Consider the following 17,728-nt stretch of genomic DNA (forward strand, 5'->3'; position numbering starts at 1 on the left):
CCTGCTGCGGATACATTAAACATTCTATGTCATTATGGAAATCAAATAACAGCTGTGGACAGGAAGTACTTTGTAGACTGGAAAAAATGGTCTCCGGAGACGATGGAGCTCATCGTGACGGGAGGAAAACCTGGAGGAGAGCAGGTACTGTACTGCAGCAGTCACTGTGCTGCCTCCTCTTCCCCACATGTTTCCAAACACATACGCAACACGTGAGCCTCAATCACCGCTCGCCTCGACACACTGCAAGAGCTCCGTCGGTCACGCGCACACTGCTCTGCACGCTCCAGTCAGCTGCGGAAAAACAAAACGCGAGTCGGAGAAAGCGGGAGTCCCAGAGCTGTCCAAAGATTTGCTCGGTTGGCAAATCTGCCTGAAATTCCCCGTGCGATTTATGACGTGCTCGAGGAGGGAAAAGGAGTGGAGCCTGTGGCGGGTGGATTATACGATTGAGACACTCAAACACCTTTTTAAACAGAGAAATTCAAAACAGACCAACAGACCGCCCTTGATCTCCGTTCCCTTTTCAATATTCACTTTATAAAATAACTTGACCTTTAGGTTGAGAAAACACACACATCCACAGAGAGGAAAGCAACCCTCTAACCTTGACTGGAGAGTCTATTAAGTCCAGCTGATTAAAGAATTAATGAAGCAGCTATTCCGTTAAACTTGGTTTACTCCTCCATTCGTCTGTCAGTAAATGTGTGTGTGTGTGTGTGTGTGTGTGTGTGTGAATGACTGAACAGCGGCCATTAATTTAAAAAGAAACACAAAATCAATGGGAGGCTTGAGATGTGTGGCAGCTGTGCTCCCTGTAGCATACAAGCCTTTAAATGTACGCTTAAGCGTCTTAGTTGAGTGAGTGCTGCGGCTGTGTCATACCACATTTACTCTCCTGCTTTGGTGTTTGAGTTTGGACGAGACGAAACACAGTAATAAATCAAACTCACGTCATGTTGTGACATTAGAGATTTTGGTGAGAACATGCAACTTTTAACATTTGTGCACGTGCCAAAAACTGAGCCGGACAGGTCAGCAGCCTCTCACATAGTCAGCAACATACCGAGTCTCAAATGAATCCAAGCCTAATCTAACAGAAACTCTTCACAGATGGTCAAACTGGGCAAACTCCGTAGCTCAGTGATGACTGTCACCTGCCAGCTGCCATTAAAAAAAACACTACCAACAAACTCAAAATAGCCTCAGTATCAGTGTTATTGTTTTATTGCGACCCTTAAATAATAATAAATATGTCTTATCGAACGCTAGTTGCCGTGCCACTACTAAACAGTGGTGTCATCAAGTCCAGCAGAGCTAATTATGAATATCATAAAACTGACAAAGTCATATCACACTGTTCATAAACAGAATATATAAAAGGAAGTAGTGTCCGGGTACTGGAAAGTAGAAGTGCATGATGGTCTTAAATGTCCAACGGGGCGAATCTACTGGCTGCAAGTCAATTTGTATGGAAGTCTATAAGAAATTAGGTTGATTTCACTTGATTGACTCTTAAAGCTGCCACGTTTTCCAAAATCAAATGAATATTATGTCACACACTATATAAGATAAAGAAAAAACAACATAACGTCACTGTTTATTTCTGACAGTGGAGGGATTTCAAAGTGGATCTAAGGTCAAGCTGTGCGTACAGCACCCTCTGCTGAGCCACTGGATAATTACTTAAGTCTGATGTGCTTCTAGGCTGCTTCTATGGTCCTCACAGTCAGATTCACCTCTTGCTAGCATAAAAAAAAAAAGAATATCAAGTTTCATATCAATAGAATATGTATGTCCCTTTAAGGATCTGTAAATAGCCTCAGCCTTCTGCTCAATTTTTGCTTTCACAAAGGTCTCTGTTCTAAAATCTTGTGAGCGATGACTACTGAGAGACGAAGCACACGAAGCAGAGCTTGAGGAATAAAATCAGGTTGTTTTCTCCTCCCTGGTCAGTTTTCCCTCACGATCAGATATGGTGTGGTCTCCAAGGAAACAAGGCACAAGTGTGATCCATGTGACTCAGTGGTGCTGGCACAAGTTATATTCCTCTACTCCCTTCCTCTGAGCTGATGTGGGGATGAGTGGTTTCAATGGGAGTGAGTGTGTGTGTGTGTGTGTGTGTGTGTGTCCATGTATGTGAAAGGAAAAAAAAGTCAGGATTCAGGAGGGAATCCCTGGAAATCCTGTGCATATGGGGATACCCCGAGGAAAAGCATGGGGTCCTATCAGGGCCACAGTCCAAGAATAAGCACAGATGGATAAGCCTGGGCAAACATTCATGTTGTGTGCATTACGACATGACGCACAAAACCCATAAAGAAGGCATTGCACAAGCATACAAGAAACACCAGTTTAACAACCAGGAAAAGGATTATCTCCAGGAAACACCATGCTGAAAAAAACAGCGAGGAGGAAGTGGGATTTTTTTTATCCTTTTTTTGTGACTGAGAACATGACAATGTGTGCCCTCTTATCTCACACCAGACAGCTGAGTGCAGCGAGCTGGGGAGTTGCAGAGGGTCAATATTGACCGACGTCAAAACGCCTCCCTCGCTCTGCCGCTGTCTGGGAGGTGTGCGGTGAAATCACTCCTCTGGGTTGTTCCTGCGAGAGGGAACTCCCTGCTGCTACGCATTCATCACACAGATGCTCCACGTCATCTCTGAGAGGAGAGGGAGGGGCCTTTCTATGACGAGGGCATTAGGATTCTGCAGCACGGGCTTCATTAAAAACCACATTTCAAAAACAGAGCGTCAGAGGGACTTGCACACAGTATTTTTATTTCCTGGTTCTCCTCATCACAGTAAATCAAGTCTGAGTGCAAAAGACTGATGATTCACACTCGTCACTCATTGTTATTGTCATCATTACTGCCTGTGCATGGTGGCTACAGACTGGTTTATTGTTGAGGAGAGAGAACTTCAATCCGTTTCAAGGCCTAAAAACAAATACCTTTGGGAATTATCATCTATCACCTTTTCTAAATGTGTTATTTTCAACTGCAGCTGATTGCTGTGCGACTCAGGTTTTCCTTTCACGTCCTATAAAAACACCTACAGTGGACTTGAAAATGAGGCTGAATGATAAGTGCACTCTCGCACCGTTAGATCAATCGCGTACGATTTGAATAACTATCAGCTGTCCAGATTCCAATTGATTGTATCAAATCAAATTCAGTAATTAGACACGGTATCTAAATGTGATGGTATCAATTCCAACACCGCATTATTTCTTAGCCCTAAATGCACACTCTAGTAAGGGCGGAGGAAAGAATGCATAAAAAAATTATACTCAAATCAATGAATTGAAACGGCTTTATCAAGTTAAACAGCTAAAAGTAGACTAAGAAAGTATGAGATGAAGAAACACTGAATAGGCAAAGCTAAAAAAAAAACTTATATGATATGCAATGTGTCCATTTTGTAAATTCTACCTGTGGCTTATTGTCTCAAGGAATATACAGTATCATTTAATTTTGGTTCAAGGAGGAAAATAAAATTGCAATTATCAATACTATCAAATGTAATCTGCACCAGAGTGTCATGATACAATCGAACTGTGACAAAAGCACATCGCGTCCCATCTCTACTGTCTAGTATCTTTGAGATCAAAAGCTGATATTGAGACTTGAACTGCAAGATGAGAAGTGGTTATTGAGATTGTGTGTATGTGTGTGTGTGTGTATGGACGGCCTGATACCAAATATGAAACCCTGAGTATCTACAGATACCGATTACCCCTCTGATATTGTCATTTTACATCTTCGTGCTGATGCATTTACCATTAAGCCATAATGAACTATTTCAAAACCATAACTAAATCTAAGTAACAAATATTCTGCTCCCATAAAGACGAGCTCACAACATGACTCCGTTTAAAAAGCCTTTGCCGCTGCGTTTGTTTTTTTGGATCATATCAGATTTTTCCCTTTTCCTATGTTTTACAGTGATTCTGACTCGTATGGGACCAATACAGATACAGAGTAGCATCTTATTAGCTCATCCCAAATGTGTGTGTGTGTGTGTGTGTGTTTGTGCGTGAGGTTAGGGCCCCTCACAGGAGCCAAGACAAACAGAGGCACTGGCATTTACCCTGTGCTTGAAGCAAAGACTGCTCGAGAGCCACACACACATACAGACACAAAGGAAAAGGGTGAGGCTGCTTCGTGCAACAGAGCATTCATGAATACCTGTGGATAACAGCTCTGTGCGCTTAAGGTCTAATATAAACATTAGGTATAGTGAACCACCCTCGAGTACAGTTCAGGACACGGATCCCTGTGTGCTGTTTATTTAGGCAGTGTGACATTTAGGAAACCTTTGCCAAGTGTGTGTGTGTGTGTGTGTGTGTGTGTGTGTGAGGCTGTGTACTGTAGAGCTGTAGGTGCTGCTGGGTCATGCCAGGCTGTACTACTCCTCCACCAGCAGCAGCAGCAGCAGCAGCAGCAGCAGCTATCTCACACCTGTCAAAAAGTAGAAGGGAGGCCAACGAGGATTTTCCATCCTTCTTTAAGCTCCACTTGCGTAAAAAGAAGAAAAAAATAAATAAAAAAAACACACACCAAGGGGGAAAATCTCAAAGATGGATGGACTGTGAATAATGAAAAGCAAATTCTTTGTAGAAATCACCTCCGCAGCCCTTTTTTCAGAAGGGAGTTCCTGCACGATTTCTCAGAAGTGTCAATCAAATGAGGAAATTCAACTATTACTTCCTGCTTGCATCCAATAATATTCGTTTTAATTTCCTGGTTGCTACTTACTCTGCACACAGACATCTGGTTGGTGGTGAGAGTGCCCGTCTTATCAGAGCAGATGACTGAGGTGCAGCCGAGGGTCTCCACGGAGGGCAGGCTGCGAACGATGGCGTTCTTCTTGGCCATGCGACGTGTGCCGAGAGCCAGGCAGGTGGTGATGACAGCGGGCAGGCCCTCGGGGATGGCGGCCACAGCCAGAGCCACGGCAATCTTAAAGTAGTAAATAGCCCCTCTGACCCAGGAGCCGCCGTGGACGGGGTCTCCGAAGTGGCCGATGTTGATGACCCACACCGCGACACACACCAGGGAGATGACCTTGGAGAGCTGCTGTCCAAACTCGTCCAGCTTCTGCTGCAGTGGCGTCCTCTCCTGCTCTGTGGCCGCCATCTGGTTTCGGATCTTGCCGATCTCGGTGTTGACGCCGGTAGCGATGACGACGCCTATGGCGCGACCTGAAGCAATGTTGGTGCCCTAAAAGGGAATAAAAAAAAGAGCGATAGGAAAACAAGAAAGCAAAGCATAAACGTCTTTATAGTGAACACAAAAGATATATATCTATATATCTATATATACTGCTGACTGCTGGTTGCAAAGTTGGAATTAAGATGTAAAAATTAGCCTACTTCTCGCTTAATCTATAACATTAGTAAACATTTTCCTGAGGAGTTCATGGTCTCAATTGCTAGTTTCCTGCTGTAGAAAATAACAATTTTGAGGAAAACAGATGCTAACCACCAGTGTGATTGACAGCTGGTACAGTCCATTAGGATCCTGATTGCAGGAGACACCTCAGAACCTCTGGATTTAGGAGGCTTTAAAACACAAATTCAGTTTCTTTCGTGTGAAGACCATTCCTCTGACCAAGGTCACTTTCTAAACTCTCTAAAAATCAGATATATGTCTAAACACGAGACATAAATCTCTATAGCACCAGTGTTTAATTATGTGTCTAAAAGTCATTTGCAGTTTCAGTGTTTTACAGCTTTTTTCATTTATAGATTTATAGGTTCGAGTGTGTTGCCATTGATTTTTTATTTTTTTTTGGTATGAAGGCAGAAGATGAAAAAGAGTGTTGTGAGCGGTGTGCGGTGCGCTTACGGAAAACAGCATGTTCTTTTTGTCCTGGTTGACAGCTCTGGGGTCAGGAACAGGGTCGGTGTGTTTGATAACAGACACCGACTCCCCTGAAGAGAAGGAAAAAACGAGACAACTGTAAACACGACTAGATCTGCAAGGGTGACACCAGTAATGAGACGTTTTAGCAGTAACCTGCACAGCCTGGAGGGTAGAAACTATCATCACATTAAAAATATTAAATTCTTTACATAACCTGAGGACGATCTTCTCAATAAATCATATAAACGCCTTGAAAAGCCTGTTCAGTCAGGGATGAGGGATGAGAGTTACCTGTGAGAATGGACTGATCCACTCGCAGGGTGGTGGACTTTATAGAGGTCACTCGGATGTCAGCGGGCACCTTGTCACCAACTAATGAACAAATGGGACAATGCACAAAAGAAATTAAATGAAATTATTATTATAAGACAGTTTGCTAGAGTAGAACAAGGTTCAGAGTCCACAACTCTCAAGTTGATGATATAACATGTCATCATCTGGTGATGTCTGTACTGTAGGCGATGAATCAATTATTAATCTTTTATAATGGAATCATTTTTAATAAAAATAAGAGCTTAAATGTGAGTTGAGGTTTATTGTCTCTGCACAGCAAATAAATCATTAAAACTGAATAATAAGACATTCATCATTTACAGGTTTGGTAAAAAAAACTTTACTCCATGTTAACTCTATGTGAATTCACCTGCAAACGTCTAGTGAGAAACCGTGAGGAGCAACTGCAGATGAAGAATCCAATCCAAAGATTTATTTCTTTTAAAGAAACACTCACACAGATTATTCAGCCATCAAAATAGTACCTTATTTAATTCTAACTCTGACTAATGATTTAATTGTTCATGGTTATACTACATCTAATTGTTTTTTTTTAGCCTGCATTGAAGTGGTAGAATGGCAGAGAGCGAGGACTGACACAGAGACACTCAGAAATCCCAAGAGAGAGACATTAGTGTCACACAAAAAAAAGACACACTAAGGACATCCAGCAGTTGCTCATTTACACAAAGAATATAAAGAAAACAAGAGAGAAAAGAGGACAAGGACGGGATACGTTTGACCTTCAGCTTGTGTCGTGGCAGTTAACACTCACACCCTACTGAGCATCTGTTTAACAATAAATCCTTGAGCAAAGACTCCACAGTGAGTTCACGCTGCAACGGCAGCTCGATACAGCCTTGATGGAGTCACTCTGCCATTTTGAAATGATCAATTATTTCACCTCCTGTTTGTTCTCTCCTCGCTCTGTGCAGCTCTCTCTCTCTCCGCGTTCCCCTGATACACAAATTCCTCACAAATTACATAAACTACAGATGAAGTCTGCTATAAACTGTCTCCACTCTGGTCTGATGGTTTGTTTATTAAGGCTCGGCACTGATGCAGATATATTTCTTGGCTCAGCCTCTAATGCCCCGAGAACAAACTGTTATTGCTTTTTCTTTGTCAGAACTGGACAATTAACATCGACCGGAAATCTTTTTTTTTCTCATGAAAGCAGCTCAGAGCGGTGAGGGAAATGACTCCGGACACTTGAAGGAAGACGTAATATTCTTGTGTTGTTTCTAATATGAGGGACATGTGATCCTAACGCACGCCAAGTCATCAGTACTGCTGTTCACAACCACAATATAGACTTCCTGGGAATCCACTCGGGCTGAACCGTTTTCAAACTGAAATCATAATACCACACACAGTAATTAGCTGCTTTTCTAACCCAGAGTTTATCCTCTATTGCAGGGGTGTCAAACTTGTGGCTCGTGGGCCACATGTGGCCCAACACTTAACCCTTAGAACACAGAGCATTTTGGCTCCTTTTTTCTATTACTATGCTTAAAACGTACAGTATATACAGAGGCAATAAGAATGTGCAGTATAGAGTGTCTTATATGCTTTTTTTTTTTTTCATTTTCACCAACTATATAAACACACCAATTTCAAATTCATTTCTTTTCTTTTTGTTCATAAAAACAAAAAGAAAGGAATTTGAAATTGAATTTTTTTTTTATAAATATGCAAAAATGAATCATGATTTTGACTCAACAACAGCCTGAAGACGTGACCTATAAACACTCAATATAAGCGTTGTGTATTATTCCCGCCTGTGGCATTGATCTGTGCCGTGTGAGCACTAAGGGTTAATATCTTGTTATTTGAAAACATGACCTCTGACCTCCTCTTCCTTTAAAAACACTGAGGTGATCCGACTATAATACTAAATGTATTTGCAAGTTAAAATTCTGTTTTTGATATAAACAGATGACTTTTGCATCATAAATGTGTCATAATTGTGACGCAGACGCCGTTCCATATCAAAACAAGCACTTTTACTTTGAAATTCAGCGAAACATCATCATAAATATGTTTGTTGCGTGATAATTTTAAGGTCGTACTGTCCCGGATGTTCCTTTCCCACCTTTGTCCCCTCTTAACCAGACGAGACTCGGTTCATTTGAGTTCAACACCCCTGCTCTATTGTCAGTGGTTTTCATCTACTTATTTCTATGTCAGATAATGATTACAAAAATTAGCCATCATATTCTGATTGGAATTATTTTATCTGGTATTATTACTTTTTGGGAAAATCACACCTTTTGATGATTGTTCCATTTTGGTAGATCACGTTGAATTTGCTCCAAATTACAAATCTGATATTAATTAATATTTTTCAAGTCATTCAGCTCCAGAATCTATCATAAATGTTCATCATAAAAAAAAAAGCTAAGAAAAGCTTTTCAAAGTGTCTTCACTACGATCCGTTTATTTCTTGTTCTTTTCCCCCCGTCTCTCTCTGAGCTCCATCATCTCCTTCTGACATGAGCTCGATGGTCTGAGACTGGAGGGGAATTGAGATGTGATGAAACTGAGAAATGAGACGGCGACGGAGACAAATGGAGTGGCCGCGCCGTGCAGCGCTGAGCAGGCTGCACTCCCATTTCCATATTTCTCTACCTTCCTCCCTTTGACACCCATGGGCTGTGAGAGGAGTACAGTGGGAGAGGCCGTGGAGGGAGAGAAATGTGTTTGCTTGTGTGGGAGGCGGCTGGGGGCTACAGGTTCACTGTAGCAGGACTGGCCCAGGGCAGAAAAGAGAGGCTTTTCAAACGCCTACCGACAAACTCCAACCTGCCTCGGCCTCCCACAGACACCCTCAACCTGCTGGAGGAGAACTATGAATTCCAATGCAGCGATGCTGAGTGCAGATAAGCAACCTTTGTTTGGAAATGCCCGACATCACCAACGCACCCTGATCTCGATCTGAACAATGACAACAATGTTTTAAAGAGAAATCCCAGATTTTAATCTACACGCTGCAACTTCACTACTTGCAACTGTTAAAAGATGAAGGTGACACATGACAGTACAGTACAGTACAGTACGACGTGGTAATAGTATGACAATCATTTTATAAAAAAGGGAGGTCATATTTTAATAATACCATACCTAATTATACATACAATATCCAGCTTAGTAAGAATAATGGTAATAAAGAGATACTATTACAGGAATACCATGTTACTTCCTCAGTTGTCGATTGTTATTAATTGATGATGAGTAAAGAAATAAGATGTTATTACCATGCTATTACTTCCCTACAATGAACTGAATACTATACTATTACTTTACTGTAAAGTAGAAATACAAATCTATTGGAAAAAATGCATAATTTTAAGTTTTCATCCATGTGTTTAAATATAGCAGTTAATATTTCAAAGGCATGAAGAAGTAATTGATCAATCACATGTTGAAACCTGTGCAACACAGTCATTTTTCATTGCAACCCATTGTGCAACATATGCAAATTGTTACATTGTACTTCCATAGAATTATTTCATAAGTTTTATTATCAAAGGGCTTCAAAGGATACCATTGTACCTAATAAAGTAAATTGGATCATAAACACAAAAGGAAGTCAGCTGGTTTGTCCCTTTCCATTTTGGGAAAACTGCACTTAGTTCCTGACCACTGCTGTCGGTCCATTACAAACAAACAGGAAAGTTCCAGCTGAAGAGCAAATTACAAATGTGCCGTAACTGGCATTGCAGGAGTGCACCTACAAAAAGGCCGGCAGACAGCAGCCACAGAAACTTGAGTAAATATATCTATGTTCCTTTCTCTCCTCAAAGGCTCTAGTGGTTAACAGAGTCCTTTTCCGATGGTGGATTCAGTTTCTGTCCCCCAACCCCCGCAACATAAACTTCTCATGGAATAACTGCCGTCTAATCTGAAGCACAGGAAAGCCTGGGAAACTTGGTGTAGGAATGGATAATATTAATTTGTTTTCTTTGTCATAACATCTGTACACATTGCAGTCAGAGGCGTGTGTGTGAAATATCACTGAAACACACACATACTTTCTCAGTGAGTGGAGCATGTGGCGGAGGAGCTACCTCAGCTGTTTACTGCTGTTTAAAAACTGCTTAGCAACAAAGTTATGTCAGGCAAAAAAGGAAGCGTGAGGAAATACGACTGCGTACATTTGAGAGAAATGAAGCAGCCTCCTCTTAAAATAAACTTTGACAGTGCACGATAAGTGACTCGTCTTCAACTGATCGTTTCTTACACGCACGCACACACACACACACACACGCACACACACACACACACACACACAATGCAAAAATAGAAGCTCTGCAAACTGCTGCACCACATACAGCACAAGGGCGACAATTATGAATTAAACTAAATGAAGAGTGCAAAAAACATTGGGACAATATGATGATCGGTGAATATTGTATTGTAAGTGACCATAATAGTTGGGTTTCTTGAGATTAAATCTTGAAATCAGTAATTTGGAGGAAAAAAAAAAATCTGTTTTAAAGTCTAAAAATAACTCTAGGAAAAATGTACACTTCCCAAGGTGACACTTAAATAAATACTAAATACATAAATCACGTTTTCAAGCCTCTAAGACAAAATGTTATTGGTTCAAGTCTAGCCCAACATTGAATTCACCACTTTCGACAAATTATGTGTGCTAAAACAAAAGTTGGTTTTTTTTTGGAAAACTTGAATGAATCCATGAGTAAAGTCAACAAGTACATATAAAGTAAACAAAGTTGAGACTTTTAAAGGGAAGTTTCCTAGATTTCTTAATAAATCAAACTTGTGCAGATGCCCGATTTAAAATGTAAATGTTACTCTACATATAAATATGGTCATTCTTAAGATTTTTTTTGGCTGACCGTCCACAATCATTTCCCGATCCCTAATTCAAGCAGCAGCTGCTTCATTTAAAGTCATATCTGTCTCCCCATTATTCACACTGTCATCACAGGTGTCGTTAAACCTCAGCCTCTTGTGAACTTCAGCACCGCGGAGAGACGAGCCGAGCAGCACGGAGCGTCGTCATGGCGACGCTGCCGCTGTTGACGGTGACGGTAGCGGTGGCAGAAGGGGGTTGAGTGGAGTCATTTTTGGTGCTTGCGTCTACCTGTGTGGGCTTGTCTGCGTCTCGGCACCGGCTGGAACAAGCCCACATTCCAGGGAAGTGCTACATGTCACACCGAACACACACACACACACACACACACAGACACACACACTAACCTATCCTTGTTAGGACCATGGAGCCTAACAAATTCTTAGGCCACGTCCAGACGGAAACGGCACGAAATGTAAACGACGGCGTAGTTTCAGGAAACATCTCCTGTATCTAGATAGATATCTAGAAAGTGGTGTCTTTTCAGACTGACTTGAGTTACTTTTCATAGTTGGTGAAACTGTCAAACAAGCTCAAGACAATGAATGACAGCGCAAGAAATATGGAACTATGACATCACCGTTTTCCTAAAGTATCGTATTTGCCGTCTACACGGAAACGTGAGGCCGGCGGTTTGAGATTTTCCCACTCCGGGAATGCTTCTCCGGCAAATAAAAGTATGCGTATCGGCCTAAACCCATTTCCGTGTGGACAGCGCCCTAATCGGACAGAAACCGGAACTTTTTATCTTAAATAAAACATGTACAAACATTAAATGGCGTCCCCTGGATTTGTTCACTGTATTAAACACATATTTCGCTGTCTTTTCGCAACTAACGATGATTTTCCAAATCCATTGATCTCTCAATGAGTTGCTCAGTTAATCAAGTACTTGTTTGGTCGTTGGAAACTGTTGATCAGTGTTTGCCAAACCTGGAAATGATGATGTTCTCGAATGTCTCGTTTTGTCCACGACCTAAAATGATTCCGTTTGAATGATTTCTTGGTGATGTGGCGCAAAGACACTATTCACATGTAAGAAGCTGAAAAATCAGAGAGCTTGTCTTAATTATTAACACTCACAGGGGAATGAGGAGAATGAGAGGAAATACAGTCACGTCAATCATTAACCTTGTGCTGAGTGTGCTTTTTTTTTTTTACACTTCTTTCATTGACTCCTTCAATTATAATTTTCAATTAAACTGGTGTGTTTTCTAATATTACACCCCACTCCAAAATGAATACAATCTCACTGTGAGTTTTATTTATTTAACACAGCTTTCCACTTTATGACTAAGTTCTGGGGCTGTGAGGAACTGCGAGACATTTCAACTCTTTCCATATTAAATCATTCTCCTCGTCTTCTATTTTTTACTATTATACATATTTTATGCATCTCATATTTTATTGCTTTTTATTTGGAGGTTTCCGCTTTTTTACTCCTGCAATAATTTGAATCAGCCTTTGAAAGGAAGAGTGAGTGTTTTAATAATAAATGAGATACTCCCTCAGCATTCTCTGACACCATTCTTTATAGGTTTTTTTTATTTTATTGATTACTTACATCGTGGGGCTCATTTTAATTGTATTTGTAACTTATAAATGAATTAAGAACCTTAACCTTAATTATAGAGCTGCAACTAACGATTATTGTCATAATGGATTAATCTGTCGATGAATCGTTTGGTCCATAAAATATCAGAAAACCTTAAAAAATGTTGACCTGGAAATGATGATGTTCTCAAATGTCTTGTTTTGTCCACATACCAAAACGATTCACTTTTAATGATTTTTTTGTTATCCAGAGCAAAGAAAAAATGAAGAAAATATCCACATTTAAGAAGCTTAAACAATTGGAAATCTTGTTTTAATCGTGAAATAACCTTCAAACCGATTAATCGATGATCAAAATAGTTGTGGATTAATTATTTCAGCTCTACTTAAATAGAAATAATTTGCCACATTAGGACCAGGCTTTGATCCTGACAAAGTCTGTGTTTGTACCAGAAGAGGTCTGAACAACCTCATGGACTCAAATAAAATAAATTGTAAATGGCACACGAAATCATTTTGAGTTTGATTTGATTTTATAAAATGTAAAAACTCCGCCGTGCCTCTGGGCACCAGTGTGCAGAGACATCATTACTTGAACGGATGATTTTAATTTCATTTGGAAAACAAATGAAGCCGAGGCTTCAGTGTAAGCGCCGCAGCGTGTATGATCCGTGCTGTGCTGTGCTGTGCTGTGCTGTGCTTATGAATGAACGCTGCCATCTCTCGCGCTCCCTGCCTCTTTCCCCCCCCCACACATCACCGCGTTCGTCTGAGGCGAATCACCGACCGTGCAATGGTGAAAATTGCTCTCCTAAAACAGGTGATGTTTACGGTGCAGTGATCTCCTTGGTGCTGCGTGTGTGTGTGTTTGCACTAACTCTGGCATACACAGATGTGACTACACAACACTATTCTTAGCTGAGGCTGCCCACACGTGGGTGAGTTTACTGCAGGGGAACTGTATGCATGTAACGTAGGGGAGTGAGTGTGAGTGAGTGAATGAGGAGCTGACAAACACCCAGCAGTGTCCAGGTTGCGAGACTGAGAGCACGGAAAGCAAAGGGATGGGGAGCGAGCTGGAAAATTAAACTGTGCCTTAAATACAAGGGGTGACCACAACCACTTACACAGAACCTCTCTTTCTCACACACACACAAATAGACACAGCTGGATAAAAGCCCTGGCACCTGAGCATCCAGAGAAAAGACTCTTATGTAATCTCGTCTGAGATATTCCAGCAGTGTTTCCAGGCTCATGAATGGGTGGCAAATGTTGTGCGAGTGTGTGTTTCTGTGCGTGGCAGTGGAAGCAAACAGGCAGTGGGAATCCTCTAAAAGGTAAACAAATTAGTCCAAGTGAGTGACAGGAAGCGACTCGCTGGGCGCAGACGCAGCTTACCTGCCACCTCCACTATGTCTCCCGGGACGATGTCTCTGGCTTTGATCCTCTGCACGGCCTTGCGGTTCATGCGGTAGACTTTCCCCATCTCTGGTTCATATTCTTTCAGGGCCTCGATGGCGCTCTCGGCGTTGCGCTCCTGTGACCGCAGACGTGCAAGACAATGTGTTAAAAAAGATGTAAGGAAAAGGATGAGGAGCAGTTATCACAATCTGATCTGCAACATTTCTTAAGTCTAATATTCACTTGCGTGTATATATATATATATATATATATATATATATATATATATATATATATATATATATATATATATATATATATATATATATATATATATATATATACATACACACACACACACATATATATATATATATACACACAAATATACATATGTATATACATATATAAATATACACACATATACAGACATATATACACACATATACATATATACGTACACACATAAATATGTACAAAGATATATATATATATATATATATACATACATATACAGTATAGAAGTAACTAACAGTAGATTCTGACCTGATCTAATTGTTTAGCCTCACTTTTCTTCCTCATCCTTTCATCTAAATCTCTGTTTAGTTTCCGTTTCTCACAGAGTGTTACACTGTATGTGTTGTGTTTTGTTTTCAATGTCTGATCTCTTGGGTACAATGTTTCACCTTCATGTTTGCTGTATTTATTGGGAAATGGTTATCATCTGATTCCGACTCATAAAAACAAATGGAAGACATGTATTTTGCAGGAGCTCCAGGGTTTTGACCCGACTGTTCCACTGTCAACAGCCTCATTCCAGTGCAATGAGCTGTGTGCACATACAGATGTTGACACTATAGTGTTAGTATGAATGCAGCGGCTGGACAAGGCGAACCCTGCCAACACCTGGTGGACTGTGTCCTCGTAACCATGAGAACACCAACAGGGAGAGAGATGTTACACAAATGCAAACATAGACACAGGATTGAGGAAGAGTGTATCTCACCTGCCAGACCCCAATAACAGCGTTGGCAATGAGGATAAGAAGAATAACAACAGGCTCGACAAAGGCGGTGGTTGTCTCCTCTCCTTCTTCAAACAGAGCCAACACCTACATGAACATACAGCAGACAGACACATTATACTGTGACTCCTTCAATCCCATGACGACTCATAAAACACTTTCAAAGACAGCTTTCAGTGAAACACGTCTGGCAGGAAAAACGTTCGAATGGTGGTGCGGGAAAACCCAGGAGAAGGAGAGCCAGACTGAAAGGGTATCTGGACAGCGGCTGTGGTGTGTGTTGCTATAGCTGATGGAGCTTTTACAGGCCTGTCAGGTTAGTTCAAGGACCCCCTTCACTGACACCACTTTGATTTGTGTCACACTGGATATTATTTAAAAAGGTGCAGTGTGTAAGAAGTCCTCCACTCGGCCTGCGCACAGCAGTAAGGATGCTGTTCGCGCTCTGGCTGCGTTGTTTCTCGGGAGGCTGCTGTTGAAATTATGCATGATAAGGTTAAGGCTATACCTACAATAATCGATTATTAATCAATTACTAAATTAATCGACAACTATTTTCATAATCAATTAATCGGTTCAAAGCTTTCTTCATGATTAAAACCAGATTTCTGATTGTTTTAGCTTCTTAAATGGGAGTATTTTCTTCATTTCTTTGCTCTGGATAACAAAGAAATCATTAAAAGTTAATCATTTTGGTTTGTGGACAAAACAAGACATTTGAGAACATCATCATTTCCAGGTTTGACGAACACCCATCAATATTTTTTAAGGTTTTCTGATATTTTATGGACCAAACGATTCATCGAGAAAATAATCGACGGATTAATCGATCATGAAAATAATCGCTAGTTGCAGCTGGATCTATATCTAATACTCAGTATCGGTATCAGTCTTGTATAAAGTACCTAAAGAGGATACTTGAGGAAAAGTATCTAAAGTAAAAGTTGCTTGAAATATAAATAAAGTGAAGTACAGATATGTGAATTTTGTAGGAACAAAGTATTTGTACTTTGTTACATTACAACACTGGTAGTATATGGATCAGCACAAAAGTCGTTGTTTAAAAGCAGCAAAAGACTATCGGACTGATATTGGTGTTGGTAAAAATTCAATAAAATGATATAATATTAGTATCAGACACAAAAAAAGTGTTATGAAGTCATCCCTAGAGGAAATATAGCAGAGGAGATGTGCCACCGTGAAGCAACACCCCTTAACTAAAGTACATGCTTAAAGCTCTAAGGCAGCCAATACACACTTTCTGTCACTGAAAGGTGAATAAATCGCTGACGGACAAATTTGTTTATTTCAATAAAGCTATATTTGCTTTAATACTCAGACCTTAGGCAGCTGGTTTTATCTCTTTAGTTTAAATCATTTTAGGCACATTTAACTACATTGTGGTCCAAAAAAAATCCTCTTCTCTGCAGCCAATAAAGCGATAAAGCCTGCAAACATTTCAGACTGGATGAACTGCAAAAGCAAGACACTGCAGAACAACAGTCGCTGCAGGCATTCAAAACAAACATCATAAAATTATGCAACACTAATCAGCATTGCTCTGTTTGCTCGCTGGGCTGTTATTCCATTCTCTTTCAAAAATATAGACTTATCAAAAGAGTCAAATATTGAACGAACAAATGCACCAAACAAAGGGCCCGTTTAAAAGGTAATTCAGAATAAAAGCTCAAAAACACCCACACACACACACACAAACACACACATACACTCCCTAAAATGACAAGGGCAATAAAATTCCACAAAATCCAGCAGGATATTAGATCATTGGAAAAACAGGATCGTTGAGACGACTCTGACGAAGCACGGTTCTGGTTGCATCAGCACACCACAGCTCTCGGATGGTGGGAAAGTCACACACACACAAATGAGCATTTACATAAAGGATTCTGTGAGGGCGACTTCATTCTGTGGTGCAGTGCAGATGAAATGATGTTTGCCAGAGTGTGAGCACGAGCTACGGTACCAGCGTGAGAAGGATCTGCTTACAGGTTTTTACCTGCGAGACAGGGACAAGCTTTTGGGATATAGTCCAAATATTAAATAGCTTTCAAGACAAAAATGAATTCAAGGACACGGAAGGACATTTGATATCACTGTGCAGTTAAGTTTAAGTGGTAACTGCAAATGAGTGTCCACTGGAATTTAATAGTGTGTGTGTGTGACAACGTTACTAACTGAACTTCCTGACATTGAGCAGGGACTTTTTTTATCATCAATACTTTTGGTTTTTGGAAGTGGCCCATTATGAATCCCCATTTTGAAGCCTTTGAGTATTTTGCTCAATGGCAAGTTGTTGTTTTTCTTCTTTTTTATTTTAAAGAAAGAAAACAACAGAAGCAACCATTTTCTGAAGAGTTGGGGCGGGACTAAGAGCTCATGCACTGCACCTACACCTGCAACCTGAAACCTGATAATTACAGTCCAGTTCAGAAAGATCGGGGACGCCGGTGAACAAACCAGTAACAAGCGGATCATACAATTCTCTGAACTGTTTGAGGTCATCGTCGAGTTGAACTGTCACAGTGCACACAGACCGGTCATAAAACTGGCTCAAATTAGCGCAGCAACGAACACTCATTCTTATTAAAGATTAACCTGATGAGAAGTGGTTTCATGCTTAAAATACAGAACAATGAAGGAG

At 40.6% G+C, this 17,728-nt stretch overlaps 1 protein-coding gene across 2 annotated transcripts in view; it reads right to left on the bottom strand.

The window, feature by feature from the left end:
- The window catches only part of atp2a3 (ATPase sarcoplasmic/endoplasmic reticulum Ca2+ transporting 3), a 50,107-nt gene that overhangs the window by 13,936 nt on the left and 18,443 nt on the right, over positions 1-17,728 (bottom strand). For both annotated transcript variants that reach the window (XM_058627103.1, XM_058627104.1), the window contains exons 4-8: positions 15,049-15,153; positions 14,040-14,178; positions 6,164-6,244; positions 5,855-5,940; positions 4,763-5,227 (exon numbers count right to left, since the gene is read on the bottom strand). In XM_058627103.1, coding sequence (XP_058483086.1) covers positions 4,763-5,227; positions 5,855-5,940; positions 6,164-6,244; positions 14,040-14,178; positions 15,049-15,153 — 876 coding nt within the window. The remainder of the gene's footprint in view (positions 1-4,762; positions 5,228-5,854; positions 5,941-6,163; positions 6,245-14,039; positions 14,179-15,048; positions 15,154-17,728) is intronic.

This window comes from Solea solea, chromosome 4 (assembly GCF_958295425.1).
Source record: "Solea solea chromosome 4, fSolSol10.1, whole genome shotgun sequence".
NCBI classification, from domain to species: Eukaryota; Metazoa; Chordata; class Actinopteri; order Pleuronectiformes; family Soleidae; genus Solea; species Solea solea.